Raw genomic sequence first — 15,117 nt, forward strand, 5'->3', positions numbered from 1 at the left:
ACAAGAATGATGAGGGTCTTGTGGTCATTCTGTGACATTCTTCTTAGTATACATTTATGCTTCATTATTTAAGGCTCAGATATGTGTTTTGTTTTGCAATCCTCATTTTCACTATTTGAAAGATACAAATATCCAATGAGAATGAGGTTTCAAACAATGTTATTTACAGTACAGAATCTAACAACTGGGTGTCTAAAAAGTGAGACGTGTTTTTGTGTTGTTTTGTCTTCTGGCAATGTTCAATATCTTGCTGTTACTAGGCAACGTCTCACAGCTGTCAGTTATTTATTTTTTCTTGTGTGCCAGCAAACAACGCAAACTATTGCCTATGGCTCAAAAATATAGTAACAAAAGATATCAAATTCTTCTCAAAAACCTATCAATTTCATCATGCAAGTTTTGGAGCCACAGTTCCCATAACAGAAGTTGAAGACGTTGCTACATTGGTTGGTATTAAGCTGTGGACTTAAGAGTATGCTGAATTAGCTGTAAGCAGTTCCTGTCTGCAGTGTGCACATGGATGTACAGACAACAATCACTGGATTACTTTGATACTGAGGAAATCTTAAAATGATTCTCAGGCAAGTTCTGAAGTTCCATGGAGCCTCTGTTTTTCTAGAATTTCCAAACAGATTATAGTTTATTCGCAATTATTGTCAGAAGCACATTAAATCTAGAAATGTTTTTGTCATGTTTCTGTTATCTGAGTTATGAGTCAGAGAACAAGGAGTGCTATGAGGGTCAAAATACAGTAACTGTCTGCTACTTTTTTATAAAGGCAGCATGTATCTGTCCCTCACACAGTGTCTTTGCCTCATATTTCTCCCTCTGGAAGGATATACAGCAATATAATGATCATCCCTGCACACTGCAGCCTCTCAGTAAAGTCTTGCGTCTGTGTCCATTTGTATTAAGGTTACACAATAATGTTCTATTCTAGAGGAGCTGGTTCAAAATGACACCAAGTGTTATTTGCTTCACTGCTCAGTGGCTACATAAAGAATGTTTTTTTTTGTTTTGCAGTTTTACTAATAGACACATAGACACAGCAAGAGTTTCCCTGTTGGAAGGAAATTAAGCATTTCACCCTGAAGTTTCAATTTCTTATTTCCTGTGGACATAGAAATTCCCTCACCCGACATCAGATTTTAAACAAACAAAATAATTTGCAATTTGCAGTTAGCTTAATTTGTGCAGATCGGACATTGCTTTTATGTTTGTGATCAAAGCTGCTATGACTTGTAAATACTGAATACATTTACATTTGTCATATTTCTATTTGCAAACACTGTTTTCAGCACAGAGAAAATTGGACAAGGGACATGAGAAGTAATGGAAGGTGACTCCACTTCAGAATATAATATCTACTGTTGCATTTCCAGCTTGTGATGACAAACTTACAATACCTTGTTTATTTCTGCATGAAACCTAATTGGTTATAGAGTAGAACCAAATCTAGAAACTAATCTTTTGTTCTCCGACTCTTTAAAGGAAGCTTCAACTCGTTTAGGTGTAGCAGAGTCCTGCTTTTGAGTCTCAGATTACCCAAACAGTGGATTAGTGTTGTCTGTCAACCTCCTGACAGTCCCAAAGCTGCACTTCATCTTCAAGGAATTTTTTTTTGATTTGCTTAGGTTTTTGTATTTGTCATCTGAAAAGTCATACAGCAATCCCTGAACACTTATTACAGCAGCAACCATATATTTACTCATGCCAGTCATGAGGCAAATCTAAATTAAAGCAATCGACCAATGCATTTTTGCATGTATTTGATTTTCGAACATAGAATGCCTTCCAACACGACGTCCACTTTTTTCAGGCAGTATAAAAATTGGTCTGAACACTGCCTAAGAGGGACAGGACAAACTCAGGACTCAAGCAATTGTAATCAAAAAAAAGAATGGTTGGTTTAGACGAAAGGTTTGCTCTTGTGTCAGTCATCTATGTAAATGACTGATATGTACAACATTCAGGAGTGGGATGGAATAGCAGACTCAGAGCCTGCAGGTCCATGCTGGTTTGGAGGTGAAGCTTTTGAAGTTACATATGGACAACTGCAGCAGAGGAAAGATGCGGAAAGGGCGTTTCTGCATACTGGCTATTCTCTACCTCTTTACTCTCTTAAGTAGTCTGATAGCTTAAGTCTTTTAAGTCCATTAGAGGTAGATGTGAGGAACTGTTAAGTGCCTGTCGGCCCCCATTGTCTCTTAAAGAACCAGTTTTGTAGGTGTCTACGAGTAGACCACAGGATACAACAGCAGGACAGGGTCACTTGGGAAATATGTTAACTACCACACTAACCCTCTGGGCACCGTTTACATTTCCATGAGAGCCATTTAGCTGATGAATTTATCTGCAGGAACGTATGATTAGTGTAGCAGTTCAATAAGCTCTCTATTCCCAGACCAGGACCAACATTTCAAGTGAATGATAATGATTGTCATGGTCAGAGTGGCCTGAAATCTGTGGAGTAATTATACAGGAACTGCTTCAATAAGTAGGAAAAGAATTTATTATTAGATCACAGGAAACAATAGAAGTAGAGAAGGAGAGGATGTATATCACTACAAAGGACCACAACCTCTTGAAAATAGCAGAGAGAAGATGAAGAGAGACTTTGCTGTTTAAATAAAAGAGCAGGAGTCATCTGAAACTCTGCAATTGACCTTTTCTGCAGTTCCAGCAGACGTCTGAGCACGCTCTGTTCTCCAGCTCGGTTGTGGACATCTTCACTCAGCTCAACCAGAGCTTTGAGATCATTAAGAAGCTGGACTGCCCTGACCCTACTGTGGTGGGCCAGTATAACCGACGCTTTGCCAAGGTGAGACGCAGACTCGTACACAAACATCAACATAAAGAGATGCCAGATAAAGCTCCCATCTCTCCCAAGTCAGGTCATACAATGTACAAAAACTATGTATTCATATTTAGTAAAGTGGGCGTGGACAAAAACAGTGCCCCATAGAGGTGAAATAATTCATTCATCAGTCAATTAACTGCTTAAGTCATTTTTCAAATGCCAAATATTTTCATGTTCCAGCTTCTTATATTCTCTACTTTTCCTTTTTTTAATTAATTGATTAATTTTGGTTTAGGCCTTTAAACAAAAAATAATTAGAATTTTAAGACGTCAACTTGGTCATTGCAAGATTGTAAAGGACAGTTTTCATGATTTTCTGTCATTTTTACAGATTGTGCAGTCTGTGATGAAACTGTAGCACATATATACATATATATATAATCGTGAGTCATCTCAGAAGCTTTACTCAAACAACTCTCTCAAATCTTTTGTGCATTTGAGATATAGACTAAAGAGTTTCGGGTATTTGGTACTGAAATGTATTCAGTGTCTTGTTATTTAAGTTATATTTTTTCTTGAATATATGGCTGTTGCTTCTAGGCATAGCCATTAAAACTAACAAACCTTTCTCTGCAGAGGAATTGTGTGCACTTGTGCACTTGCACGTGTGCGTTTGTGTGTGTGTGTGTATGTGACGTTATGCCTCGATCAATATGGGATTTGTGAAATAAAGAATGGCTAATGTAAGCCATCACTCTGTGTTGTCTATCATCTGCCCCCAGCCCTTGATGCCGTTTTCATTTTCTGCCACTTAATCGCTCTCTCTAGCTTTTCGTTTCCTCTGTCTTAGGTTTTGTTGGCTTTTCATTCACTTCTCTACCAACCTGCCTTCCCATTCCTCCATGCAGTCCTTCTTGTCAGTCCTTCAGTCCTCAGATATTTTTCCGTGCATATCTGCCTCTATTTCTGTATTTCTTCTGTCCAAATTCTTTCTGTCTTCTGCCCCCTTTGTCTTTCTCTTCTGCCTGCAGGCTTGCACAGTTGTACTTTATTTTGGAAAAGTATGAGATGACAGTAAAGACAGAGACATCAGCAGAAGGGTAAAAGGGGAGTCATACAGTACAATGAGAGGAAAACATACTAAGTAGTTCAGGCAGCAATCACTCATATGTTTAATGCATGAGTGTAAGAGGGCCATCTGTCTGACTCAGCACCAAGAATTGAAATCTCAGTAAACATGAGACGCTGTGAGGTAACAGGCACAGTTTTTTGTCATTCCAGACGATAAATTAACTCACTGAGTTATTTCAAAGTACCCTGTGGAGTTTTTATTGTAAACAAACATGACATTTATTGTTTGTCACCAAAGGGCAAAAACAAACACGTCAAATGTATTTCCTACCTCATTAAACATTTGCAAATACTTCATCTTGGGATGTTAAAAAAACAAAAAAATTAAAAAACCAAAACAAAAATCCTTTCTTGTGTTGCTTCCTTGTACAGCACCTTACTGAAACCAGCAATCAATATTCTGAGTAGAATGAAGCTCAGAGACACCATACAGTTGCCATCTTTTTCCATTTAAAAAATATTTGCAGGTTTTGAGGTAAACATCTGTCACTGATAGGCATCTGATTTGCAGGTATAGTTAACAGCTGGTGATATACAATATCAAATAAAGGCCTAAAAAATGGCTCAAATGCCCATGCTTGCAGTATTTACAGTATGTGTATGTTATGTTTATGTCAGAGATGAGATAACTGAATATTGCTCTACGGTGCTGACAGTGGTCAAACCTTAGAATCTTGTGACACAAAGGAAAAACTTTGCAGCACCTGATTGATGCCACTGATCTACTCGCTATTCTTATCTACATGATCTGGGTTTGTTGGTGTTTTGGTTATTGTTGGTGTTTGCCATTCTGGGTAAACCTTTGTAATGCTGCGTGTGAAAAGGTCAAGATAGTCGCTGTCAAGAAGCTATTACCCACAGTCACAAAGCTCTGTCATTTTGTCCATTTTAAACTACTCAATGCCAGAAATGCAAGTCTTCCTGATTTGTATCATACCACACACATCAGTCACATGATGTATCATGATTTATATCAAGATCAAAGTTTGTCTACAAAACTGGAAAGTCATTGTCAAATTAGATGTTTAAAGTGAAAAGTAAAGCTGTGAATGGTCACACCCATTACCTTTTTAATTAGCATGCTTGCACTGAAAAGTCAGAATAAGTAAGAAAGAAAAGTATAATATTATGGTATATAATAATAATCATAATATAATATTTAACTGGCATGTAATTTTAGTTGCCCGTGTCAGTTTGCTCATGAAGACCAAAACATGTAACAAGCCCTTTGGTTATAGGATATCTTCACTTCTAACAAACTGCTCCAGCTCTTTAAGTAAAAGACAGAGATGCACACTGTCCACAGAATGAATATTTGGTTCCTCCTGAGTTCATGCAGCAGCGTCCTCGACCTGACTAAACAAATCAATATAAAGGAGTAAATACCAATGTTCCCATTCACTTCTCCGGAAGTTTCCAGAGTAAACATGTCCTATGTGTGTGTTATCTTGTTTCCACAGACGATCACCAAAGTGCTGCTGCAGTATTGTGCCCTGCTGGCCAAGAGCTTTCCCTCCTACTGTGAGAAGGAGAAGATAGTGAGTACTGCTGTGTCACCACTCTGCTACGGCTACACTCTCAGCTCATCTCTGATTTAGAAAGAGCCCAAGCACTTTGAAAGCTAGTGCACTCTCTGTGAAGTTGATTAATATTTTAGTTGCTGCTGCCCACTTCTATGCCTCTTTAACTTCTATCTCTGTTGTTTTCTCTATGGTTCTTTCATCTTCCTGTCATCACCTTTCTTTTCTTTCCTGACTTCCATACATGTGTATGGCTTGTGTATTTTTACTTTCTTTGACTCTTTCTTGACTTTCCTTTTTGTATGTGACTTTCTGTGTCCCTCTTTTTGTTTTTTCTTGTCCGCTTGCACCTGTTGTCTCCCTCATCTATCTTCCTCCAGCCCTGCGTGCTGATGAACAACATCCAGCAGATGAGGGTCCTATTAGAAAAGATGTTTGAATCGATGGGAGCAAAACAGGTGAGTATTAATGCAGCGTCGATAAAAAGTATTTACACCTTTGGATGTTTTTTCCCGTTCATGGCTTTTATAAATGGAATCATAGTCAATATATGTTGGCTTTTTGTTTTTTGTTTTTTTAACAAAAAAACAACTCTTCAATGTCAAAGTAAGAAAATATTTCTACAAAGTAATGTCAGTTAGTTAAATTATATAATATGAAATAAGTGATTTCGTAAATATAACCCTTTAAATTGACTGACCTTACTCAAAATGTCTGACCAAACCAACCAGGCAGCTGTCTCACAGTTAGTGAAATGGAGGTCACCTGAGTGCAGTGAATGTGTCTCAAATGATTGTGGTGTGTGTCTGGAATGTTTAGTCACTGCTTAATCAGCATCCCTGAGTACAGTTACTCCATGAAGACAAAAGAACACTCTCCAAGAAAAGGTTATTGAAAAATGTAATTCAGGAGTTGGCTATAAAATCAATTTCCATTTTAATCTTGACTAGAGACTAATGACTCCAAGGTCAACTGGAAGAAGCTTCTTTGGCCTGCTGAGACTAAATTGGTGCTTTTTGGCCATCATACTAAACTGCATGTTTGAGAGAGTCAGTACTAATACTATGCTGTTGTTTATCTTTGCAATTTTTGCAGCTAATTTAACACTCCCTAAAGTGTTAGTTATACAACTCAGATCTAGTGTTAAAATAACTATCCAGAGTTAAAAAAAATAAACTCTGCATAACACTTAGGAGATGAGTCCCAAACCTAAAGTCCCAAAAAATATTAGACCTTTACAGTTAAATTTAACAACTTGTAACAGTGTCATTTCAACTCTTTATTTTAACACTTTTGCTTAACACTAGAAAATTAACTCAGATAATTTTGCTGTGCACACACACACACAATAGACATGACAACTTGCAGTGTTTTGGTGTCTCTGTAATGAAATACTGAAAACTGCTAGCTTTCACCATAATATTTTTCAGTTGTTTTAATGTGGCCATCCTCCTCAAATGTGCTTATTTGAAAAAGATTGAAGAAGATTTTTTTTTCCCTGAATGGAGCATGTTTTGGAAAAAAAAATCAGTCTGTCCAAACATTCTGTTTTCAATTATAAATGGCAACAAAAACCTTAAATAAGGGTGTAGACTTGTCATATACGGCAAATGTTGTTACCACCTGTATGAACCTGTAGGAAATCTGTAAAAGTGGAAACACAGTGCGATTTAATTTACACCAGAGAGAAGAAAATTGATCTGGGCCTAATATAGCCCTGTTAGGAAAAACATTTATTTCAAATTGAGACTGAATCTTCTGTTACAAACATGTCATACTAGTCAGTAGTGAGGCAAATCTAGTTCTGTACGTCAGTATGTAAATTCTCTATTGGATCAAAATGCATTGTACTGTGTAATGCATTATTGACTGCAGTATAGCCTACAATCTACAATTTTTACATTTGTTGCTGTCATGGTGTTGTTTTGGATTTCACCAAACACATATCACACATTCATCAAATGAAACAAAACAAATTTTAAAGGCTATTAAACATGGCTGGCATGACTGGCAAAATTGTTTTCTAAGAAAGTGTCCAACTAGCCAGGACAGAGTCATTTTCCAGAGGTGAGTGTTTTCAAAATCACAGCTCTGATCCATCAAGATTTTGTCATGATACTTTATGCCTCCATGCCAACAATAGCTGTGGCCATAATTATGTTTTTGGCTCGTTTATCTGTCCTTTTCTTATGAACTAGTATTTCAGGGGCTGCTCGAGGGAATTTCTCAAAGGGTTTTGGCACAAACATACACTTGAACTCAAAGATGAACTGATTAGAATTTGTTGGTCAAAGGACACAGCGACCCCACAAAATGCATTTTTAGGCATATGCAAACTATGACAACATTTCTGCTGCTTGTATAGATCTTCTGTGCTGCCGAGTTGAAGATATGTATGAAGCATCCACGTTGTAGAATTTGTTTCTTCTTTGCAGCAGCATCCATATTTGAAGCACTGTTGTCCACCACAAGCTCAGCTCTGATGCTGAGGCACACAAGGTGCAGTTACAGTTATAGTTTTTATTTGCTGGTGAGGTTGACAGTCATTCACATTGTAGACATATGTTCAAATGATGCAGGAGGAGCTTCTGTAAATGAAATCAAAGACATGATACAAATTTCTGCACACAAAAATTCCCTGTCTGCCTCTGTTTTCCCTGTTTGTGTTCCAGTAGGCAAACTATGGCCTATGTGGGTCAACTCACCGTCCTCCAGGTGTGACCTAATTACTGTAATGGAACCATTTTATATGTATTTGGGTTCATCAGTCACTAGCAGGAGAAGCGGCAAACTGAAATAGCATTCGACATGTTTCAAAACTTTTTAAAAGGATGAAATCAGAAAACCTCTGAAAAATACAGTTGAAAACGCTTTGTTTTGGTGGGAATAAAGCTACAGTGTGTATGTGTTGCAGTGACAATCTTCTGAGAAAACGTGTCTCTCCTGCAACATTCACATCGCTAGCAGTTTAGTAAAGTAATCTTGCTGATATTTTTAGAATTTTAATGGTGGAGAAAGCTCTATAATAACAGATCATCTTGCTTTAGTCATTTGTTTGCGCCACATGTTTAAATTTAGCATTTGTGCATGAGAACTCATAGGCGCTGAGTAAATGTAAGTAACATGAGGCTGAGTGTGTGTTTTTCTTTTGACAGATAACTGCTGAGGAGGAGAGGGTATGTCTATGTTTCCCTCACTCCCCCTTCTGTTGTTGCTCCTGCAACACAGAAATACACAGTAAACATGTTCATTAAAGCAAAAACAAACCCTGAACCTCTTGCCAACTGTCAAACCTCTTTTTACCCAGTAGTGTGTGTGTGTGTGTGTGTGTGTGTGTGTGTGTGTATTTTTAAGTAAATCCCAATTCACCCCTAAACAAGACATCAACACAAATTCTTCCGTCCTCCTCCTCCTCTCTAGAAATAAACTTTAGAAATAAACTTTAGTTTCCTTTTCCACCAAATGTATTGTGTACATATATATAAAATACTGTGCTCTCTACTATGCTTCTTACCGAAAGCTTGAGAACGAGGAGGAACCTGAGGAGTTTGATGAAGAGGTGGGTCAACAACTTCAAATTGGATTGTTCGTTTTGAATACAATTACTTTTAGTGAGTTTATACTGGTTGTCACACACAGCTGCTTTCCATTTGTGCAACCCTTAATGTTATTGAGAACACAAGTGCATTTCCTGCGATGCAAGTCCAAGTATTTGCTGTAAGAAAAAAGGTCTTTTAGTTATCTCTGTCAGGAGGAGGGTTGTGGTGATTTATGCCTTTGGTTGCGTGTTGTATTATGTTATATTACATGCTTCCAACTGTCAGATCTTTCAGGTCAGATAATAACATTTTCACTGGCTGATGTCATTCTGAGTGCGTACAGTGTGGTTTGATGGAGGGTCACGTTGCAGAATTTTAAGGTCTTTGTAACCGCATTCATCTACATGGACTGTCACTGGAAGTTAGTTTGAGCTTGGGGATAGTGGCTATCATTATCATAAATTAGTGTCTTGCTTAGTTAATTGTTTAACTGGATGCCAGTATAATTGGAGTAGGATGCTGAATTGTACAGTACACTAGCCCTGTCCTTAAAAAATCTCAGTGGAGCATCAGTTCCTATTACGACAATCTCTTATGCATGTGTATTTATATATATAATCACATTTTATTTTCCCTACATTTTATGTAATTTGTTTTTATTTTTGCACCATCTTCAGGCTATCAGTGAGAATGAAGGGGACGAGGACATGGTGGGTAGGCTGCATCAGCAAAAGCAGAAAAATCCTTTTTATGTTTGCTAACTAACCTTGTCTTCATATCTTAAAATAACTATTGTTTGTTTGGGCCAATCTTTATGGCTGCCAGTCAGAGGAGTCCAAGGTGAGAGAGGGATTGTAGCTCATTCTAACTGAGTTTTCATTCCAGATAATCTCCATTATTCTTTTTGGTAATTATTTTCTCTTTCTTTTCTTATTGTTTTGTCCATTTTAACACCAGTCTGGTTGCTCAGACTCAGAAGGATCCGAGGTAAGAGGAAATTAAGGAAGGAAAAACAATAACGACAAAAGTCCTATATAAAAAACATCTGTGTAATTTGTGGTCTTGCACTCTTTATATCATATTAATCTCAATATTTTTACAAAAGTCAGAAGAGATTTTGGATAGCAGCATAATCTAAAAACTGATGTTGAAAAATACTGATGAAAATACTCTTTGTCAAACATCCTTATAACAGTAAATGTAAATATGGGAAGAGAACTACTCATTTTGCCTTTACAGATGACTTTACAGATGTCATGGACAAAACTTCAAGGCTTTAAAACATCTTGAAACAGAGCGCAAAACAAAACTAGCAATGTCTCCCATGTATGCACCAAGTGATTTTGCATGGACAAGGGTAATCACAGACTTTGAGTCTTCTAAATCCAAACTAACTGTTCAAGATCACAGGAAAACATTTGAAATAATTAATTCTTTCTTTTTTTGGCATTATCAAGTGACTGTTACTGCTCTGAACTTCACATCTGTTGATAAATCCCTCCATTCCAAAATGTCCATGAAGCCTCTGGTACCACATGCTAGCAGTGTTCTTAACACATTTACAGCTGGGCGCTAACACAGCCTCCCTGCTCGAGTGGTTGCTTAATAGACTAGACAATGTTCTGCCAGATAATTGAATTTGATAGTGCATAAAATGTTGCATTTAGCTGCCACCAAATGGCTTCTTGAAATGTCTTAGTTTGTCAGTTGACTGTGGGGGGTCAGAGAGGAGGGGAGAAAGTCAGACTTGGAGCAGAGGATGAAGAAAGTGTGGCAGAGCCTGTGCTGGCTAATGTAAAATTCCAGTTATCTTAACAGATGTTAAAATGGATGTTATGTTAAAAATATACATACATTTAGCCAGCTAAATGTTCAGCTTTTTTGCAGGAGAGGATATTTTTTGGTCTAACATTATGTGTGCATGGAGAGTGTAAAAAAAACTGAAGTAGTGTGCATGCAAGCATTTAGGTTTGTCCAAAATATATGGTCCTTCTCTATATTTTTCTTTTTTTTTTCTATTTTTATACTCAGGCCAATTTGACTGAACAATGAATCACTTCAGACCTGTCCCTCTCCTTAAATGATGCTGTCCTCGTGGTGCTACTTGAAAAAAGTAAATGACCTGTGTGGGACATCAGATGTGTTTTTGATACAGTATTCCTTGAAAAAGGAAGGAGCTGTTTGTAAGGGGGTACCCCAAGATTCTCAGTGAATGTGAGACTAGCCTCGATTGCAAGTTCTTTAAGTTCATCTTCAATGCTGCTTTGTGGTTAAAAATAGAAATGAGTGAGAGTAAGGGTGACTTTACGGCATGGGTGTCCAGCCATTATTATTGGGTTCAGGTCAACGTTAGATTAAAGGTGTGGGTGACTGTGATGGTTAAAATTTATAGGGTTAGAGGCTTGGCCATGCACTTTGTCTGTGAAGGGTCCTCATAGGTACAAATGTAGGGGTAAGGTCAACTTTTAAATGTTTCTCGCTCTCATATGTTCTTTCGATCATACTGCTTTTGATGGCTGCTGATGTTGGATTTTAAGAGCTGTCTCTATTTTTGCAAAAAAGGCGTGATTGCTAACACCTTCCTGCTTTTCCTGCCCTGTTCTCTCCTGTCTGAAATGGTCCTGTCTGCCCTTAGGTTGACAACAAAGAGAGAGAGAAAAAGGTTGGTTGTTCCAGGACAAATAACAGTTTGTGAATATTCATGAAATCAGACCTTTGCTTATCCAGGAGTTTGTGTGTCGTGTCTTGTGGTGCATTTGTGAACTAGGCTTACATATGTTTATGTTCTGTTTTAATCAGACATGAAGTCGAATCTTAATACAATATCAAACTGCTGCTGAAACTGTTGATTTATTGCAATAACATTACAGGCGAAACTGTAGGAGCTGTACAGGCACTGACTTACTTCTGTTTAAATCAAATGTACCACCATTCTGTCTGATTCTGTCACTGTTCTTGTCTTCTGATGGACAAAGTTCGTCAATAACAGGACACGACAATGCAGATTAGCACCTTGTTGTAACCCTAAATGCCTGTTTTCACAGACATCTCTGTTTACGCGTAGCAGCGCTAAAAAGGTGCTTCAGGGAAGTGCTAGGTGCAAAAAATAAAAAAGAAATCTGCTTGAAGTGACTAATAAAAGTTTGAGATATTTTTACCTTTGGTTCTCAAAAGAAAATGCAAAGCTTTTCACAGCTTTTGAGAACTGACAACAGCGAACCTCCTCCTCCTCCCAGAACAAGAGCAAAGCAAAAGAAGGTGCCTATTAACGCACACTGGAAAAATGTAGCAGAATGTTCATCAATGAGCTGATATTATCTCCTAAAACTTAGGAGTGAGAATTTAGAGCTCTGTTATTAATTTGGTGAATGTTACCGGAAGTAGATACTTTAGTTTGTGACCATGTTGTGCTGAAAACAATTGTTTGCCATGTGTACTCCTGTAGGAGTCTTCAGCCTGTGGTGACAGTGAGGAGGAGCAGGGGAAGGTTTGCTTACTTTACCAATTAGCAAGTTCGTCTAGCATTTCAAAAACGAACCTCTCCCCTCCCGCTGGCTGTCATCTCAGAGAGGACTGAAACCCCCACATGTGCTTGACATGATTTTCCCTTCATTTTGCTAATGAGACTGCGTAAAGTTGTGTGTGTACACTATATAGATAAAAGTACTGACACCTGACCATTACATCGCATTTTAAATACATAGACTTTAATATGGAGTTGGTCCCCCTTTGCCACTATAACAGCTTCCGCTCTTCTGTGAAGGCTTTCCACAAGATTTTGGAGTGTTTCTGTGGGAGGTTTTTCCCCATTCATGCAGTAGAGCATTTGTGAGGTCAGGCACTGATGTTGAACGAAGAGGCCTGGCTCACAGTCTCTGTTCAAGTGCATCCCAAACGTGTTCAGTGGGGTTGAGGTCAGGACTTTGCGTGGGCCAGTCAAGTTCTTCCACACCAAACTCAACCAACCATGTCTTTATGGACTTTTCTTTGTGCACTGGGGCACAGTCATGCTGGAATAGAAAAAGACCTTCCCCACACTGTTGCCACAAAGTTTGAAGCATAGCATTGTCCAAAATGTCTTGGTATGCTGAAGCATTAAGATTTCCCTTCACTGGAATTAAGGGGCCGAGCCCAACCCCTGAAAAAAAAACTCATATATTGTAAGTCTCAGCAGTCATGTACATGTTCATATTTTTGCAATCTTTTTTCTTCTGTTTTTCATGCTTTATATGTGTTGTTTTTTATCTTTTCTAATCTTGACATGTTTTTCTTTCATTTCTTTCTTTGTCCAAAAGCTTGATAAGGAAAAGGTGATGTACCCTTTGATTTAAGTTTACTTGTTTTTCTGTTTATTTTATAACCATTTATGTCATATGGCATTTTAATTCCTGTTTTCATATGTCATCCAATCCCTGTGCATGCAAACTAGTCATAATTTAGAAATGTTTGTGTGAATGTATGAAATGACAAAGCGAAAACAATGCACAAGGCAGCGGCCGTTCGTGCTTCCTACTCACATGTCATTTTCGGCCCCAGCAGGCAACTGTTTTCAGAATCAAAGGTTTTAAAACCCATGGAAGAACTGAAAAGATGATGATATGCTTATGCTGTGGTTTTGTTGCCACAGCCTGCAGAAGGCCCAAAAAAATTATTGTAGGTTTGATAAAACAGTTTACTTTGACTTTAGCCAGATAAAACTAAGACAGAACTTGAACTGGATTTTTAAAAAATACAGAAAAATTTAGTATTGTTTTAAAAAAAATAATAATAGAGAGTTGAACTTTGACACTATAAAGACAATTGTAGGAGGAGGCAGTAGCTTGTGTGCTCACTCCTCACGACGGCAGTTAGTTAGTAATGACAAGGACCCCGCTGTGAGAGGTACTGCTGTTCAAAATGGAGCAAAGAAAGAAAAAAGTGCAGAAAAACACAATTAAAATGTGCTCTTGATAGTAACCATGCTCCAAAGTAGTTACTGCTGGTCCCAAAATGAGAGGTCTGACTGAGAGATGGCCCTGTTGCTAAGGTGAGGAATGGCCGGACGTACAATATTTGCCCCGATCTCTGCCAACATGTCTCTCATCAATAATTTTTTATTTTTTGTCCAGAGGGGTTTTCAGTCAACTCTAGAATGTTGGGGTAAAATGAAGTGTCCTGGTGGAACAAAAGTGTGCAAGATTTCATTTCAGGTGTTTTCACATGATCGCACCTTGAAGCTGGGAAGGAGCAAGTTATTAGTGAGCTAATTTGCTGACAGGAAGGACAGATTGCAGAGTCTAAAGAGACATTTAAGAATGACCCCCAGGGGGTCAGCTATCAACGTGCCTGCTGCTAATGATCCTCATGTGGTTGGAAGTGGGTTGAAATCACTTGTAATGTGTGCTAATCTTTTATCCAGACGCTATCTGAAGGTGTAGAGAGAAACAGAGAGAAACACCTTGTACCCCTCAAATGTCAAGGCTTGTTATTAGTTAAGTTTTTACCACCTCTTGGAGGGAGGGGACCTCCAAGATGGATATAAAAACTGGTCCTATAAGAGCCTCACCTGAAAGCAACAATAAGCTTTATTAACATGTGAGTCACTGTCTGAAGAGACTAAAATCTAACAGCAGAGGGTGAACTTAACAAAAGTGCCAAAAAGAGTGCATCTTCCCATCACTCATAGCTCATTCACAAATGTGTGTCGTTGCAGGCTGAAAAGAAAGATAAAGAGAAACAGGTTGGTTTTTTGTGATTGCTCTACCTTTCATCTGCTCTTTCTTACTCACTGTCCTTCCTAAAAAAACATTTTTAATGGATTAATTTGTTGACTTGAGTGTATTTGTGAGAAAAAGAGAGATTAATGGTAGCTGGTATTCTTTTTAAATATTTCCTTTTTTGTCTTTGCCCCAAGGAGGACAATAAGAGCAAACAGGTGGGTGTTTAAAACACGCCTTATAGACCTTGTGATCAACCAGCACACACATGTACAAATAGGGATTGGTAAAACTTTGTCAGGCTGTAGTCCTGCAACCCTAATGAAAGGTCCTACTATATATATCTTTCTCAAGTTTGTCCTATGATCATAAATTGTACTGATGTTTCATGTTCTGCCCTCCTTGACTAAGCCCTAATGATCACTTAACAT

At 38.1% G+C, this 15,117-nt stretch overlaps 1 protein-coding gene across 2 annotated transcripts in view; it reads left to right on the forward strand.

Annotated features, from left to right (window-relative positions):
- LOC124057549 (protein unc-13 homolog B-like) overlaps positions 1–15,117 on the forward strand; it is a 156,803-nt gene that overhangs the window by 125,969 nt on the left and 15,717 nt on the right. For both annotated transcript variants that reach the window (XR_006843128.1, XM_046385932.1), the window contains exons 29-31: positions 2,678–2,821; positions 5,392–5,469; positions 5,832–5,909. Coding sequence is in view for 1 of the 2 variants with exons in the window: in XM_046385932.1 (XP_046241888.1) it covers positions 2,678–2,821; positions 5,392–5,469; positions 5,832–5,909 (300 nt within the window). In the remaining variant the exon portion in view is untranslated. The remainder of the gene's footprint in view (positions 1–2,677; positions 2,822–5,391; positions 5,470–5,831; positions 5,910–15,117) is intronic.

This window comes from Scatophagus argus, chromosome 4, assembly GCF_020382885.2.
Source record: "Scatophagus argus isolate fScaArg1 chromosome 4, fScaArg1.pri, whole genome shotgun sequence".
NCBI classification, from domain to species: Eukaryota; Metazoa; Chordata; class Actinopteri; family Scatophagidae; genus Scatophagus; species Scatophagus argus.